This window comes from Boleophthalmus pectinirostris, unplaced genomic scaffold (genome assembly GCF_026225935.1).
Source record: "Boleophthalmus pectinirostris isolate CB_2022bp ecotype Guang Dong unplaced genomic scaffold, ASM2622593v1 HiC_scaffold_18, whole genome shotgun sequence".
Classification (NCBI taxonomy): domain Eukaryota; kingdom Metazoa; phylum Chordata; class Actinopteri; order Gobiiformes; family Gobiidae; genus Boleophthalmus; species Boleophthalmus pectinirostris.
Window position 1 is genome coordinate 4,003,687 of NW_026571133.1, and position 18,814 is coordinate 4,022,500.

The following is an 18,814-nucleotide window of genomic DNA, read 5'->3' on the forward strand; positions in this document are numbered from 1 at the left end:
CGTTCTCGATAATCCATATATGTCAACACAGGCGTTTGTTTCTGGAAATCTGGCTGCACATTCTGTCCTTGAATTAAATCACTGACTTTAAATATGAAGATTTTTTTTTACATTTGCAATAGTTCACGTGAGCGTAATAAGAATAAAACAGCCCCGCGGCCCACTGACACACTGCGCTGCCCCAGATCCCGGCGCCGGTCCGGTCACAGCTGAGGTAAAAATAGTCCACAGGCTAAAGAAGTCCTCTGGGATAAACAAGCATCAGTGAATAGACCACAAAACAACTAATACTTTTAATTTCTCCAAACTTTATTGATTAAAAACACATGACAACAGGATGGTCTACAAAAAGAAAGGTTTGTCATAATACTGATTTAACAGATTTACATTAGATAAAGCCACAAATCACTGAAAATGGACAGAAATTAGACGCATTTACACATGATTCAGCTGTGAGGCCCAGTATGAAATTGAATCTGTTGAACGCTTCTAGTCCGTATTGGTTTTTATTGTAGCATAGCACCATCTTGTGGCAGAACTATAAAATTGTTCCAAAAACATCAGCTAAGTTTTAAAAGAGTATTTCGAGCAGGGGTGTCAAACTCAAATTCACAGAGGCCAAAATTAAAAATTGGGACGAAGTCGTGGGCCAAACTAAATATTTACTGAAAAAATTCAACAACATCTGCACGTTTTCTCTTCTTTCGAGATATGTAATGTTAAATATTTTAAGTTTAATAATAGTTTTGCTTAAGCATTGAATCCAGAACAAGCAGAATATAAAATAATAACAACATTTTAAATAAATAATGTCTCTATAGCCCAGGGGTCTCCAACCTGTAGCTCAGGAGCGACCAGTGTCTCTCCACAACCTTTCATGTCGCTCGCCAAGGGAATGTGCTGAATAATGATGCCTGACTTTGTGCAGTCGTGAATAAACACTGTTGGGCAAGTTACTGTAAAACTGTGATGTGTTATTTATTTATGACTTGTTACTGTCATTTCAAAGTCATTTGTTATATTACAATATTACTGTGTTTAAAATATAAGGCGTTACTTTACTATTGCAGCACATTTAAGACACTCTCAACAAAATAACTGTAAAGATGCTGAACTTTTGCGCCGTATATGGACTGAACCAGGACTAAACCAGGACTGAACCAGGACTAAACCAGGACTGGACTGAACCAGGACTAAACCAGGACTGAACCAGATCTAAACCAGGACTAAACCAGGACTGAACCAGGACTAAACCAGGACTAAACCAGATCTAAACCAGAAGTGAACCAGGACTAAACCAGGACTAAACCAGGTCTAATCCAGAATTGAACTAGAACTAAACCAGAACTAAACCAGGTCTAATCCAGGACTAAACCAGAACTGAACCAGGACTAAACCAGGACTAAACCTGGACTAAACCTGGACTAAACCAGGTCTAAACCAGGACTGAACCAGGACTAAATCAGGACTGAACCAGGACTAAACCAGGACTAAACCAGATCTAAACCTCTAAACCAGATCTAAACCAGAAGTGAACCAGGACTAAACCAGGACTAAACCAGGTCTAAACCAGAATTTAACTAGAACTAAACCAGAACTAAACCAGGTCTAATCCAGGACTAAACCAGAACTGAACCAGGACTAAACCAGAACTGAACCTGGACTAAACCAGGTCTAAACCAGGACTAAACCAGGTCTAAACCAGGACTGAACCAGGACTAAACCAGGACTAACCAGGTCTAATCCAGGACTAAACCAGAACTGAACCAGGACTAAACCAGGTCTAATCCAGGACTAAACCAGAACTGAACCAGGACTAAACCAGGTCTAAAAGAGAACTAAACCAGGACCAAACCAGGACTAATCTTGGACTCTTGGAATCTAGGACCGCCCCTGAGAGAACCCGAGCGTGATCGGGCGTCAGCTGCGATTCGCCCCGTGGAGCACAGAGTTCTGCCTCGGTTCTTTCGCTCACGATCTCGGTCTACGCGGGCGCACCTCCGGCGTTTCACCGCTGCTGATGACGCGGTGATTTTAGCAAAGAAAAACGAAAAACCCACCACTTCAATCCAGGTTAAAAAAGCATTTTGACGCGTGTTAATGACATTTGTACCGAGTAAAATATTACCACTTTTTTCCCTGTAATGCCACATTACTGCGTTACAGCTAAAAGCAACACATTACAATAATGAATTACTTTTATAAGGCTTTACTCCTGACACTGTGAATAAATAATGTTTTATGTTTTATTTAACTGTACCCCATCTAAATCTTGCCATGGATCTTGCATACACTTTACTTCCTGCGACCGCTCACCTGAGGAAAAAGGTTGAAGATCCCTGTTATAGCCTATCTGTAGCCGGCGGGTCAGCTCTAATATAAATTTGATATGATCTCGCGGGCCAAATATAATTATATCACAGGCCACATTTGACCCCTGGGCCTGAGTTTGACATGTCTGACTTAGAGAATAAAACATTTCTGGAGAACAGTCCACCTACTTTACGCTTTCATAGACTGCTTTGCCTAAAAATACACACGTTTAACTGAATAAATGCAAGTTTAAACCCATATTGTGGAACATTTCAAGCAGAGAGCAACGTCATCAATGTCAACACTTACACAGAGTACCTTTAAAAGTGAAAAAAAGTTCCTCATAAATACTTGAACTTTTACAAACCACAAAATATCTCACCCGTACGAAGCCTTTACAAACAGTGCAAAAAAACCAACTCCCATAGTGCAAAGTGTATTGACCTTGGTGCAGTACAGATTTACTAAAGTACTTGAGGTCAAAATGAGCACGCTGTGTCCTGTCTGCATAGTATAAAGCACTTTAATGTCCATTTATTAGGAAATTTGCGTTTCCTGTAATCGAAAAACTCCTGCACTGGTCTCTGTCATGAAAACACACTTATAAACTTATAGATAGTGCTGAGGAATTATAACACTAAGAATGCATAAGGTAAGTGCATAGACGGTATAAAGAAGTGGATTAAAAGAGCGTGACGTCGCCTACAGCGTTCAGGTCCAGTCAAATGAAGCTCACCGAGGACTTGCAGTTATAGGAGCGAATCTGGAGCCAGGTTTCATATTAGGAATAGGAACTGATTTTCGGGCAAAATAGTGAAATAAAAACACCAGGATCATGAAGAGCGGGTTAATACGAACATTTTAAGACCAAACTGAGGAGCCTGACCGAAGCAGCTCCAAAGAGAGGGGCAAGAAAAAATATTGAATGCATTTTTGTACTACTAATATATTTTTTTCTATGTTTTATTCTGTGAGGAATAAGCACTACACTAGTAATAATTTCTATAAACTGATTGAAATTTCTTGGGAAACAAAGGGTTAATATAATGAAATGGAAATGGACCAATCACAGTTTTTCTTTCAGTGGTATCTGGGTAAATCAGTGACTCTACCCGGTAGGATTTGAACTAAAGAAACACCTGCACGGCCTTTTGTGGCTGCAACGAAGGCCTGTGCGATTCAAGTCAACATGGGAATGAGTTTGAGATTGACAGTTGTCTGAGCCAATCATATTTCATTAGTTATGGGCGGGATCATATCACGACATCTTCCGGGTCTTCGCGAATACCCTGTGATAGCAAATATGAGCAAAATCACAGCGTCAAAAACCACACTGGACGCTTCTATTTGGACGCCTCGGGGCCGGAGCTCGGAGCCGAGGCTCGGAGCTCACAGCAGCCGAGGTTGAGGTTGAGGTCGGAGCCCGCAGATCCATCTTGTAAAATAAAAAATGATAGCAGAGGCACTCTGATTTGCGGTGAATTTATTAAAAGGGCGCCCTGATGAAGACCAAGTAGTCAAAACTTTATTTTAGTTAAATATGATGATGATAACAGATTTAACATAAAAATTGACTAAAAATAAGAAGAATGTATCAGAATTTAATTCCTTGTATCAAACAAAGTAGAAAAACTGCTTTATACAACAACTTAAGACTAAAGGAAACGGAGATATAACCTTTTCTTGTTTTGGCAGGGGTTGTTTCAGATTTCATGTACACCGGCCACTAGGGGGCGCCCCAACTTGTATCCATGGATTTTTAAAAAACCTTAGGCCCAAACCTAACGCCCTGCCAAAAATCAAAAACTTTTCCAGAAGTTCCAGAAGAACTTTTTCATGAATTCCCCCCTGGCTAATTTGGAACACGGCGGCTTGTTCATTTCTATACTGTATTTTCTGGGCTATTAGTCGCTCTGGATTATAAGACACACTGTCATTAAATGGTCTATTTTCAAACTTTTTTCACAAATAAACGAAACAACAGTTCAGTGGGTCAGTGGGACTTTGTTTGGCACATTCATGGTGACTCTCGGCTTCGTTCAATACACGCATCAAGAATCTCTGACTTCCGGTCATACATACTGGGAAGGATTTTCTGAAAAAGTGAGCATCAAACCTCCATATTTGTTTTCCCAGTGGGATGTGTCTATTGACAAAGTCGATCTTTTCAAGTCTTTTGAACCACATCGCTTTTGTTTCTGGCTCTGATATTGTCATATTTTAGATTTTAGTTTTGGGATTCGGACATCGTTAATTGTGTGGTTGTTGGATCCTAACAGCGGAAAATGGCTCAAGAAATTTGTTTGCGAACTCCATAAGTACAAAAGGGAATCAGATGTGTGTGACTGCAAACCTCCCGTTCAAACTGTTTCCCTTCCCAACAGAAATAGTGAAAGGCGAAGGCGATGGGCAGGATTGATCCACGGGAAGGACGAAAAAGTAAACCTTTGACTGCCTAAATCAGGGGTGTCAAACTCATTTTGGTCCAGGGGCCGTATCCAGACTTTGATCCCCAAGGGGCCAGATCAGAAAACTCATGACATATAAACCCCAAAATACCAATAAGTTCAAATATTTGTGCAGAGAAACGCAAATCTATTACAGAAATCTTTTTTAAATTGATGAACTCTTTCTTTTACAAAATATTATAATATTATGAACAACTTGAAACTTTAAGAAAAATGCAATTTCAACACAATATTTTAACATTAACTTGTATGTAAATAGGAATAAGTAAATTTTTCTTGGAAAATCCTGCACTCGGCTCCACTTTTCTCATTTTTGACATTTTTCTGATGAGGGTGTCACGGTCAACAGTCAAAACGATCGTCCTTTAAGAGCGTTTGGAAAGAGACAAGTCTTCATTTGTGCTGCTCTGGTGGGAGGGGCCACGTACAGAGACGCTGGAGACGCTGCTGTGATAAACACCACAGAAAATTACTAATATTTTAATAGAAAATATACTTAAAATATTTTAGTAGAAAATCAGCCGAGGGCCAGATTAAAGGTCTTAGAGGGCCGAATCCAGCCCCCGGGCCGTATGTTTGACACCCCTGGCCTAAATCATCCCGAGTTTGCAGAAAACATTTTGTATGTGGAGTCCGAGATTCTTGATGCTTGTATTGTGGCGTGTAGGGAGGTGCTGTCTGGGATCGCTGGATTGTCGGCGTGTTCGCAGTGACTCAGTTGTTCAGTCGTGTCTAGAAGCGGCACATTGCGCTCGCTTTTTCGGTTCGTTCCTCCGTTCCGTTCCTCGTCGGCGTGGAGTGATGAGTGTGTCTGTGGGTGTTTTTCGCCGCGCGGTCGCTGTCTGCTCCGTGTGTGTTTGCGTGTTCTGCGGGTGGTGCAGATTTGTAGTTTACTGAAGTCGTGCTGGGACACCCGAGTGGATTCGTGTACAGGGCCGCTCTGGATTGTGGGCACGCGGTCATTTTTTGATGGGGTTGGAGGCTTAAGAGTGCGTCTAATAGCCCGGAAAATACAGTACAGTCAATGTTTCAGCGTCTTAAAGTCATGTATTTATTTTTGAACATTTACTTCATAAAAAAAAAAAAAAGTCAGTAGGTGATTACTGGCGTTAATTCAAGACTATCAAACATTTTATAAACTCCAATAACGGGGTAAAATTTTGCTCTGTTGCTTGTAGTTGCACCCACCAAACCATAGACGGCAGACTTTAGGAATGACACAGGCTCGTTCAAGTGGTACTCAGTGATGGACGTCAGGAGAACCCTTCTGTCCACATCATAAAACGAAACCTCTTCTTTCTCGTAATCAACAAAAACGCCGATTTTTTTGGGGTTGGTGTTGTGAGAGTCAAAACAATCGAGTCCACCACCTTTGTTAAGCGAATACAAAATCCAAGCTCCCTCGTTGGGACCTGGCAACCAGTTAAAAGTTTTATATCTACTAAAATCTTCTCGAACCACCCCAACGGCCCATTCTACAGCATCACTCACTTTCACTTCAAAATAAAATCGGCAGGAAAAACCCTCTGTGCTGACGACAAAAGGGTAATTTTCGAAACATCTCGAGTAAAACCAGGTTCGAGGCTTGTTCTCCGAGAATGGATTGAGCATAAGAGATTTACCTTTGTTATAAATGGACAGGTAAGAAGCAGCTGAGTCGGGGTCTAGCGTTACATTCACAGCGTGGTTTTGCTGTATCGCCATTAACTGGTCTTTTGGTGGGGCCCAGATTTGAAGTGCGTTCTCAGGGATTGGTTCATTGTACGGATATTGGACTTTTTGAATAAGTTTTTCCATTTCCTTACTCAGAATATGTTTCATTTGATCCACTGCAGATTTCACAACGACACCGGAAGTCTCCTCATCGTCGAGATCGTACTAAGTGACAGAAAAACAAAAGACAGAGAGGTTAGTTAAAGGTGCATTATGTAACATTTCTGGTGAAGGTCATAGTTGCCTCCACAGACATGTTGTTTTAGTTTGTTTAAGTGTGGCATTAAAGGTCCAATATTACGTCAAATTGATTAACGTGAGCTTTTAGTCGTGTTATAATGTTAATACCACGTCACATACACAGTTGTGTTTTGTTTCATACATGTTCACACACAGTAACCCTTTATTGTTAGTCTGTCTACATCGCCAAAGCTCAAAATACTGTGATGTCATGAAGTGGTAGTTTTCAAGTGAACAGCTCCTTTTACTTTTTGCTCTGTAGAGATTTGCAATTCCAGGGCTGAAATTAGAGCTGTGCCAAAAATTGAAAGATTTACAGATCACAATCTCAGCTTAGGTCGATCTCAATGATAAGGAGAGTGCATTTTAATCGACAGGGCCACAGCCAATTATGTGGCAGTAAAAACTCGTGGTTCTGATGAGGATTTATGCTCTTTTTTAGGAAAAAGCAGCCTGAGCCACAGCACTTCTCTTTGGTCTTTTGGTGGGGCCCAGATTTGAAGTGCGTTTTCAGGGATTGGTTCATAGTACAGATATGTTCACATACATGTTTCACAAGTTTGTTTCCTCACGTTTCACAACTTAAATCTGCACAATTTGACTAAAAGTCAGGTCTCTCTCTCCCTCTCCCTCTCTAGCTGTTTTCAGGCCGGTCAGAACAGTGCCGGTTCTGGTTCCCACACCAGTTCCACTGGGACTCAAAGTGCTCACCTGTGAACCACCCATACCATTTATTCATACCATCTGCGTGAACCCATGACGCTTCATCGACAGGGTGTGGATTTACCACCAACTAAAAGGCCAAGGCCATAGGAAAATGGATGGAGTAACAATCATGGATCGCATCATCGACACCAGCGAGCATTTGTACTTTTTAAAAGTCTTTATTTGCATTTTGTACAAGTCATTATTTATGCCAAGTTCTGCTACATCATCGATCTGCTGTGGAGAAGGCGGCAGCAACAGCCAATCCATAGATGTAACCTTATCAGGCGAACACGGATACATGCAAGACGAATGGTACGTAATAGTTTCTGTAGATTTCATACGTGATAGCTGCAATTGCTCTTTGTTTGTTTATTTTACCGCATGTGACTCGGATGAACGTGCTGACGTCTTCTGCATTGTCACAGTTCAGAAAAAATAAATAAAAATCGTAATCCATTTTTCCGCATTTTTCACCCAGCCCCAGCTGAAGTATTCAAATCATTCTAGTGAAGGTGTATGAAGTTTTTAAAACACAGTGGAGCACTTCTTGAATTATTGTTTTCAGTTTGAGAGAAGAGCTCAGCCTAAATATGCAGAATTTGTGTGAATGAAACAAAACACAACTTCAGGTTTGTGATGAGGAACAATATTATAACATAGATCAGAAAATGGCATAACCTAGGCCCTTTAAAGTGACAAATCCCATTAGCGCACGCACAACATTACGCCATGTTCTGTACCCACCTGTGTAAGTAGATCTTCCTGGTCTGGAGTCGATGCCAGTTCTGGTTTACGCTGAAGAAACTCAAGATGGTCCTCTATTTCAACCACCTCCTCCAACTCTGCTCTTCTCTGCTGGATCTTCTCTATCCCCTTCTCCAGCTGACTAATTCTCTCTTCAGGCTCCGTCAACACGTCTTTATATTTCTGTTCGATCACCTGGACTAACCTCCCTTTGTCTCTGTTAATCAAATCCACCAGTGCGGTAAAAGCTTTCTCTACATCTGCAATCTCAATCTCTTTCTTCTTCTTACTCTGTTCAACGTGCGATTGGATTTGACTGACGTCTCTAGTTCTGGCGGTTTCTTTCGTGGTTAATCTCGCTATTTCACACCGGACCGACTCCCTTTCCTCTTCGTGCGCTCGCTCCAGGGGGATGCACTGATGGGATGCGTGGTCTTCTTGCAGGCACATGTCACACACACAGGTTTGGTCTACGGTACAGAAGAGCTCGAGAACCGTGCCGTGCTTCCTGCAGACTCTGTGGTCCAGATCGGGCACAGGGTCGGTCAGCTGGTGCTTCTTCAGACTGGGCACGCGCTGGTGAGGCTCCAGGTGCAGGTGGCAATAGGAGGCTGCACACACCTGGAAAAACACAGAGTCAACTGAGAGTGAAGTGAAGTATAGTAAAAATAGCAACACTAGAGGACATGACCACAACAAACTTCAAGCATTTACATGCACATCAGTATCCCAGTTATGATCAGGTTTTTTGAGTATCTCGGTTTCAGTATCCCAAATGAGGCAGTATCCCGGTTATGAGAAACTGGGATACTGTAGCTGGTATATTCCGATAGTAACTGGGATACTGTGGCATGTAAATGCAGTATCCCGGTTACTGCAACATAAAGTTAAGTGCGCATGCGTCCAAAAGACAAACACATTTCAGTCTTTTCATCACAACAGTAGCGACATAAATAAAGTGACCACACATGAGCGAAATTACTGTTAAAATAAAGAGCTGCACACATATGACCTGCACACATATGATCTCTGAAAAGTTAAACATGAACCATCTCCAACGCGATATACACACAGAACAGACTCACCATCAGCAGCACATCCTCTGTCACAGAAAGAACACTCATATTCCACTGAGTCGTGTCCTTTAGTCCGACAGAGGCTGACCATGTCAGCGCACAAGGAGCAAGCAGGTTTTTTTTTCAGCACTTACGGTTTATGCAAATGAGCCATGAGGCTTTAAGTTTTGTTTCTGTAAAATGTAAACAAATGTGTGCAAAGCTGCATTATATTATCAAACTGAGCTGATGTGGCTCTATAGTGTTTATGGTTTATATGTTCTAAAGTTGAGTTTATTTATGCAGAAGATTTTAATTAAGAATCTGTTGCAGTGTGTTTGGAAACGTTGGGTTTGATCTGTGTAGTGGATCATAGCTTCTTACTGCTGGTTAGAACCTCCTGAGCTCCCAATGCTTTGTATTTTTCCTTTACTACTACTACTGCTACTGCTACTGCTACTGCTACTGCTACCTGCGTAGTGGATCATAGCTCCTTACTGCTGGTTAGAACCTCCTGAGTTTCCGATGCTAAAGGAGCTCATGATTGTTTGTATTTTTCCTTTTTTAACTACTCCTACTCCTGCTCTTCCCACTACTACTACTACTAGTGCTTTTTTATTAAAAGTATAATTTTGCCTTTCACATTTGTAAGATTATATCAAGAAACCGTGATACTACATTTGATCATGTACACAGGGATATGAGTATTTCTCAGTACACATGTATATGCAGTATCCCGAATACTGCAATAACCGGGATATGACTAATAACCAGGATACTGATGTGCATGTAAACGCACTCATAGACTTGCACAGGTCAGGTCTGTGGAGAGGCAAGCCTGCTCAGTCAGAATGCCTGTTTTTCTAGGTGTTTTTGAGCTGTAAAACCACCTGTAACTGAATCAAGCTCATAATCAGCTTCACCGTTTATAATTGTCTGTTTGACAGCACCCACCACACAGGTCTTGAGTGCTTTGTGTTTTGGCTCCAGGCAGATGTCACAGGGCACGTCTCCAGGCCCAGGCAGCTGCTCCTCTGTGGGGCTGAGCAGAGCCATGCTCCGCAGCTGATCCAGGATGTCTCTGAAGCTCGTGTTGCATCTATGGGACAATTGACAACAACAATAAGAAGAAGTCTTAATACCACCAGAGTATAAAGAATAAAAGTATAGATTCTTTTCACTGTTGTTTTAACTTATATCAAAGTACAGTTCTATTATAGAGGCTTTGCACCGTCACGTGACCCCTATAACAACGGTACCTACGCCGCCATGACACCGGGCACACTATGTCATTGACTTCAGCAGCATCGGAGAAACATGGGCAGGTTTTGTTGTGTATTTGGTTGTTCTAGACGCTCTGAAAGGGATAAAATGAATTGTTTCTTCACTGTTCCTCTGGAAATTACTCATCAGGAGCTCAAACAAGGGAATTATCGAAAAAAGACGCGGATTATAGCTAGCAAACATAAACCACGAAGAGATTTCCTATTGTACCATCAAGACGCCCGAAGTTTCATCAAGGTATTTGCTATTTAAATTGTTTCATATCTTATTTAATGAAAGAAGCACATTTACTGAACAAAAATGTCATTAATTTATCCAGGAAAACCCACACTACTTTACAATTCAAGAACCCACACTGGGCTCTTATGATCAACATGGAGCTTGAGTCGAAGAGTCTGTGAGTTGTTGAGTCTGAAAGAATCGGTCATGAAAAGATCCTCGTGAACGTTGGAAAGATCCGCTCGCAAAAAGAGATTAATTCTAGAAGACACAGTTGTGGATAAGCAAGACAATAAAGAAAACATGGGTCCTGCGACGAGTGACATGTTTATATGTGCGTTGGAAGATACAGTTTCTACTGCCACTCACACTGCAAATGTTTTCTTTTTAAATTTTAATTCAGTAAATGTGCTTCTCTCATTAAATAATCTATGAAACAATTTAAATAGCAAATACCTTGATGAAAGTGACGTGAGTGTGTCTTGATGGTACCATAGGAAATCTCTTTGCGGTTTATGTTCTCTAACCATAATTCCAGTTTTTTTTTTCCCGATAATTCCCTTGTTTGAGCTCCTGATGAGTAATTTCCAGAGGAACAGTGAAGAAACGAATCGTTTTATCCCTTTCAGAGCGTCTAGAACAACCAAATACACAACAAAACCTGCCCATGTTTCTCCGATGCTGCTGAAGTCAGTGACACAGTGTGCCTGGTGTCATGGCAGCGTAGGTACCGTTGCTATAGGGATCACGTGACGGTGCAAAGCCTCTATAGCTGTTTAAAGGTGCACTATGAAACTTTTTTGGGTGGGGGTCTGTATACTTGTTTCTATGGATACTATATGATTCCTCCTGGAATGTTCCACAGTATCACATTAACCAGATCTACCTCACATTTATTCAATTACAGGTTGTTTTATAACTCAAAAATACCTAGAAAAACAGGGATACACATACAACATAAAAAATCATGAACTTGAACAAATAAAATCCAGAAGATAAAAATCATGAATCATTGGTACAGTGTAATTTGCTGTTAACGTGTAGTCTAACATCTGCTCCCCTCCGGTGAGAAACACAACACACAAACGAAGAATGTTTTCATTTCATCGCTTAGGGCTTTGGCAATCCACGTGTACTTCCCCGCCCACTCCTCCCACTACCTGCACTGACGCTTTTGCTTTTTAGAGGTGTGTTGGGGTTCACCAGCCATGTCCAATAAATGAAAATTAGCTTATTGTTAGTGCATATTTTGTTTCTAATTGGGCCCGGTCAAGCAGAAGTAAACAGCAAGGCCAAAACTTCAAGTTAATGCATCTGATATAAAAATGTATACCGTATACTGTTTACCTTTTTTCTGTGCAATTTTTGGTTCTAAAGTTACATACGTTTTAAACAGACCATGTATGAAACAAAGACCTGCAAATCATGTAAATAAATGGATGTATTTCATCATATCTTGTGTTATTCCATCTTTGAACTGTTGATGAAGGTACATGATTTTTCAAAAAAAAATTATTTAAAATGATAAAAATTTGCTTGGAAGGACTGACATATTTTATAGAAATAGTTTCCTTTCATTTTGAAGTAATATTAAAGTATTTGGAAGAAAAAAGCAACAAATTATGTAAAATCCATGCACCTTCTACTTGTTTGCACAATTTTCTCTCCGTTACTTTTCCCTCCGTTACCATGACCTTTCTTAATAAAAAATCTCATAACTCAAAAAGTAAGAGGTTTTTCAACCTAATCTTGTACCATATGGTAGAAAACTATATGAAGCAAATATTCAAACCAGTTTGTTAAGGATATGTAAGTGAGAACCAAGAGTTATCACTGTTTGGATTTACTGCCCAAAAAGTGCTGCATATTTCATTCCCTCCGTTACCGACATGAGTTTTTTAAATTTTTTGTCAACAACTTGAAAGAATATCACAGGTTTAACTTGACCCTGTTGGAGTGTAACTCTTTCCTACATTCTGATACTTTACTTATTTCAATAGTCCCTCTAGTTTCTGAATAAGAGACATTTGAATGTAAAAAATCTGCCCCCATTTCCCTCCGTTACCACTTGACCGGACCCACTTGTAGAACGTCAAAATAGGGCTATGTGGAGCCTATCAGCAGCAGTCAGGAGCTGTGTGCACTTGAATCAGTCTCTCTACAAACCGTTTTTAATGTTTATTGGAAAATAACTACTCAGTATTCTGTCTGAGTGTAATTTTCGGGACATTTAGGGCAGGATTCGGGATAACAGCTTAGATTTCGGGACTGTCCCAAATTTTTCAGGACTGGTCACCAACTGTGAGCGGGGTTGTCTCTCCACAGATCTGGCTTGTAATTTGGTCTGGTTTGGTCTCCATGAAGACAGAAAGGTTTAATGCCATCCTGTGAAACATTCCAAACAGAGCAATAACATCTCCATCGAGGAAAGTTTTTTGATGAGCTCTCCACCAGAAAAGTTAAACAACGCATTTTTAATTGTCCCCCAAAGTTCCAGTGTGTGGTCCCATGTTTTACCTGAGGGCGGGTCTCTGTCTGAACCTCTTCTTGCACAGAGGACAGCGTTTCTGGGCCGCTTGGGTGCTGTCCCAGTAGCCCGTGATGCAGCTCTTACAATAGTTGTGTCCACAGGGAGTCGTGACGGGCTCTTTAAACACCTCCAGGCAGATGGAGCACGAGAGCTGATCCTCACAGGGCAAACTGCTGCTGGACGCCATGTTTAAGCCGGCACCTGTCACAATAATTACAATATTAAGGCAAATTCGTACACCAGAAACTAAGTAAATATTTTGCTATTGCTGCAACTAACGCTATTGTAGCTCACGATAATGTCAGTATTAGGGGGTGTCAAATTATCACGTTAATTGCGATGAATTAATTACAGTCATATTTAGCGCGTTATGTTTTTTAAATCGCGTTAATCTTATTTTTAATCTCTAACTTTACTGTTTCTGTACGCGAGTTGCCTTATTATAAAATCTGTTTTTATGTGTTGTTAGAACGAGGGATGGGCATGATTAGTCGATTAATCGATAATTGATCATTAAGAATTTCATCGATTACGTTCATTTTAATCGACAAACCGAATGTAGGTTGCTGTGTGTAGTGTGACCAAACAGGTCTGTACATGTGTCTCTGCATCAGAAGGAGCGAGACACAAACAGAAACAGTCGGTCAGTCTGCAACATAAATGCGCATTTAACGATGACTTGTACAAGAAATTCCAGGCTTTCCGTTTGCGTTCGGGACAAGTGTGAGTCCATGTGCACAGTGTATAAAGCAGGAACATATGTTTCTGTGTCCAGTGGGGAAAAGTTTTACCAGGTGAGAGTCGCTCAATGTCGATGTCGAGTCCCCACCTCCCTCCCCCGTACGGTGTCCTGGTTTTGACAAACGCAAATTCTGGTCACACTAACCTGTATTCACCTGAGTCATGTCTTTTAATCCAACAGAAATTAACCACATCAGCGACACAAAAGCTGTAGTTTTATCTTCGCTTAGTTTATGCAAATTAGTGATGCGGTTTTAAGTTTTGTTTCTGTGAGAGTTGCGCAAAACTGAATTAAACACATTATAATGTCAAACGGGCTGATTAATATAAAAACGTTAATGATCAATCCATAATCGATCGTTAACTCTTTCGACGATCGATTAAGAAAATTTCATCGAATGCCCATCCCTAGTTAGGACACAGTCCCGCACTGTGCAGTCCTGCTCCGCTCGCTCCAGCAAAGAATTGTAATTTTCATTCCCGTTCTCGCCGCATCTGCGATAAACCCGCACACGTCTGATCTCTGAAAACATCGCGACACAGACACAGAACAGACTCAACTTCAGCATCAACATCCCTCTGTCACAGAAAGAACACTCATATTCCACTGAGTCATGTTTTTTTTTTCTTTTCTCTGCTTAGTTTATTAGTTTAGACATGCGGTTTTAAGTTTCTGTGAGAGTTGCGCAAATTTGATTTTAATAGATAAATATGTGTCCGAGACTGAGCATTTTCTGCAGCTCTGTAGGCTACGGTAAACGTTTTATTTAGCAGTCCTTTTGCTCAGACGCTAAACTATTATTTACATCTTGCAGAACTGCAGTAGGACACAGTTTGCACTCGTAATTTAGCACCTGCATCATAAATAACCCTTAAGAGTACATACTACAGACAGCTCCTTTATTTACATTTTTTTAACTTTATTTTTATTAGGACATTTTAGTTATGTATATCACATATCATGTATTTACATACACAAATTATTAGTATTGTGAAATGGAATAAATCATAAGACCGACCAAAAAAAGGAGAAAAAAAAAGAAAACAGGAAGCCATCAAGTTAGTGACGTATCTGCAAAGATGTATAAACATTTTTTTACATTCTGTTTGTTTGTTTTCTTCAAATTGTCTGAGCCCAAGTCTCTATGAACAGACTTTTGTTTACTGTAAAGTAGCAAAGACGAAGATCTGAACATAAGAAGTTTTGTCTGTTAAAAGACAATAAAAAAGTCCAGTCTTTCCTCAACCAAATTAAAAATATTATTGATCTGAATTGCTCTAAAATTATCCAAATCACGAATAAAACCAACTATTTCTACGCTGGAATGACAACAGAACGGCAGTTGTTGATATAAAGCCAATATCTTCAGATACTGGAGGGTTGGGTCAAAGTACGAGCCTGTAAACAAGTTTGTGCACGAGAAATTACGCGCAATATCTAATTTATTTATGTCAACTGTATCTAAACGTTCATTAATTACAATTTTTAACCGAGTCTGTATCCGGGTTAGTTCTCCATGGTGGTTTGAGGTCTTACCTGCGCTCTGCTCTGTTACGCGTCCTCCCCCTGTCAATTTTTTAAGTTTTGTTTCTGCAGAGACGTGCCCTTCTTCCTCATCTCGACAGGCCGCGTCTCATTTCTCTCTTCTCGCTTCCTTCTCCTCGCTTCCTTCTCCTCGAGTCTGCAGGAAGTGGGTGAGGAAGTCCCGCCCACAGAGATGAGACGCAGCGAGTTGGAGATGATTAAAGTTGAATTTTTTGGATATTTTATCTGATGTCTGCCTCTGGGTTTACTCCGTGTTTTTTTTTTGGGGGGGGACACCACTTAATACGACACGTTTGATTGACGCAGGATCGAGGAGAGGAATCGAGGAGAAGGAAGCGAGGAAAGAGAATTAAGAAGTAAACATGAAAAAGGTTCAGGGTAAAATAATCAAACTTTATTTATTTGTTTATATCTATCTATTTATTTTATTTTTACTAATTTATTTTTATTATTTTATTGTATTTATTTATTTGTTTTATTTGTTATCTATTTATTTATTTGTTTATATCTATTTTATTAATTTATTTTATTTTTTATTAATTTTATTTTTATTAATTTATTTATTTTTTATTATTTTTTTTATTTATTTATTTATATCTATTTATTTATGTTTTATTTATTTTAGTTGTTTATTTGTTTATATCTATTTATTTATTTTTTATTTTATTTATTTATTTGTTTATATCTATTTATTTATTTATTTATTTGTATTTTATTTATTAATTTATTTATTTTATATCTAGCAACAGGGACAGCAGCAAAGTATGTATATAATTTGACATTAAAACGAATAAATGTTACGGCACATTTATCCGAAAATCCATTTATTTCAACAAAGTAACTGTAATCCAATTACCACTCACTGAAACAGTAATTGTAACTGAATACAGTTACTCATAATTTGTACTCTGATTACGTAATCCCGGTACATGTAATCTGTTACTCCTCAACACTGTCCAAATTACAAATAAAACCAACTATTTCTACGGTGGAATGACAACAGAACGGCAGTTGTTGATATAAAGCCAAATATCTTCAGATACTGGAGGGTTGGGTCAGAGCACGAGCCTGTAAACAAGTTTGTGCACGAGAAATTACGCGCAATATCTAATTTATTTATGTCAACTGTATCTAAACGTTCATACATTACAATTTTTAACCGAGTCTGTATCCGGGTTAGTTCTCCATGGTGGTTTGAGGTCTTACCTGCGCTCTGCTCTGTTACGCGTCCTCCCCCTGTCAATTTTTTAAGTTTCGTTTCTGCAGAGACGCGCCCTTCTTCCTCATCTCGACAGGCCGCGTCTCATTTCTCTCTCCTCGCTTCCTTCTCCTCGAGTCTGCAGGAAGTGGGTGAGGAAGTCCCGCCCACAGAGATGAGACGCAGCGAGTTGGAGATGATTAAAGTGTTGGATTATTTTATCTGATGTCTGCCTCCGGGTTTACTCCGTGTTTTTTGTTTTTTTTTTTTTTTTTTTGGGGGGGGGACACCACTTAATACGACACGTTTGATTGACGCAGGATCGAGGAGAGGAATCGAGGAGGAGGAAGCGAGGAAACAGAATTAAGAAGTAAACATGAAAAAGGTTCAGGGTAAAATAATCAAACTTTATTTATTTGTTTATATCTATTTATTTATTTTATTTATTTTTATTAATTTATTTGTTTTATTTAATTATTTTATTAATGTATTTATTTTGTTTATTTTATTTGTTTATATCCATTTATTTATTTGTTTGTTTTATTTATTTATTTTATTTTATTATTTTATTAATGTATTTATTTATTTTATTTATTTATTTGTTTAATTAATTAATTAATTAATTTATTTTATTTATTTTATTAATGTATTTATTTTATTTATTTATTTATTTGTATTTTATTTATTTATTTATTTATTTTATATCTAGCAACAGGGACAGCAGCAAAGTATGTTTAAAATGTTACGTAATCCTGAATTTGACATTAAAATGAATAAATGTTACGGCACATTTATCCGCAAATAAACACGTTGGTCTGACTTTGATTTAAAGCTGCACTGCGTAACTTTTCTGGTGGAGGACCCTTCACCTGCTTTTCTTTAAGGAGCTAATGCCCGAAATGTTCTGCAGTATGGCATTACACTTATTTATCTCTATGGAGACAGCCGGTGACGCTACAGGGACAGGTTACATGTCAGATCTGTGGAGAGGAGAGCTCGCTGACCATAAGAATGTGAGTTTTTAGGTTAAAAAAAAAAAAAAAACATGTTATAGAGTAAATGCAGGATGAATACGTTTAATGCCATACCGGGACATTCCAGCCAAAGAGGTAACATCTCCATGGAGACAAGCAGGTAGCAGACTCTTCATTAGAAAAGTTACACAGTGCACCTTTAATAATCATGGAATAATAATAATAATAATAATAATAATAATAATATAACACAATCCTGAGTAGTCTGTCCCATTCACCCTCAGCTCGTGTCTCCTCAGCCCCTCTCCTCTTTCTTTTGCCCCTCTCTCTTCTGCCCCTTTCTCCTTTGCTCTTCTCTCCTCTCTGCTTTATCCCTCTCTCCTCTTTCTTTTGCCCCTTTCTCCATTGCTCCTCTTTCTTTTGCCCCTCTCTCCTTTGCCCCTCTCTCCTCTCCTCTTCTCTTCTTTCCTTTGCCCCTCTATCCTCTCTCCTTTGCCCCTCTCCCCTCTCTCCTTTGCCCCCTCTCCTCTTTCTTTTGCCCCTCTCTCCTCTGCCCCTCTCTCCTCTCTGCTTTGCCCCTCTCTCCTTTGCCCCTCTCTACTCTCCTCTTCTTTCCTTTGTCCCTCTCTCCTCTCTCCTTTGCCCCTCTCCTCTCTCCTCTTCCCCTCTCTCCTCTTCCCCTCTCTCTTTTGCCCCTCTCTCTTTTGCCCTCTCTCTCTCTCCCCTCTCTCCTCTCTCCTCTGCCCCTCTCTCCTTTGCCCCTCTATCCTCTCTCCTTTGCCTCTCTCTCCTCTCTCTCTCTTTGCCCCTCTCTCCTCTTTCCTTTGCCCCCCTCTCTCCTTTGCTCCTCTCTTCTCTTTCTTTTGCCCCTCTCTCCTTTGCCCTTCTCTCCTTTGCCCCTCTCTCCTTTACCCCTCTCTCTTCTACCCCTCTGCTCCGGGACTTCCTCACCCATTCCCCTGCAGACTCGAGGAAAGGAACCAAGGAGAAGGAAGCGAGGAAAGAGAAATGAGACGCGGCCCTGATGTTACGACACCGTGGTTCAAAGTGTGACCCTCCCACCGCGCTGTGCCAAGGTTAT

The 18,814-nt window shown here is 40.0% G+C and overlaps 1 protein-coding gene and 1 long non-coding RNA gene across 2 annotated transcripts in view; one reads left to right on the plus strand and one right to left on the minus strand.

The window, feature by feature from the left end:
• Nucleotides 1–288: 288 nt before the first annotated feature.
• Nucleotides 289–16,112, minus strand: LOC110165439 (E3 ubiquitin/ISG15 ligase TRIM25-like). Its single transcript, XM_020930633.2, has 5 exons — nucleotides 15,553–16,112; nucleotides 13,262–13,475; nucleotides 10,196–10,340; nucleotides 8,187–8,807; nucleotides 289–6,659 (listed from the first exon to the last, which is right to left on the minus strand). The coding sequence occupies exons 2-5, from the start codon at nucleotides 13,459–13,461 to the stop codon at nucleotides 5,871–5,873; spliced, it is 1,755 nt and encodes a 584-aa protein (XP_020786292.2). The 5' UTR covers nucleotides 13,462–13,475; nucleotides 15,553–16,112; the 3' UTR covers nucleotides 289–5,870.
• The window catches only part of LOC129408904 (uncharacterized), a 5,897-nt gene continuing 2,954 nt past the window's right edge, over nucleotides 15,872–18,814 (plus strand). The window contains exons 1-2 of the long non-coding RNA XR_008632163.1: nucleotides 15,872–15,939; nucleotides 18,699–18,809. This is a non-coding gene — a long non-coding RNA (uncharacterized LOC129408904). The remainder of the gene's footprint in view (nucleotides 15,940–18,698; nucleotides 18,810–18,814) is intronic.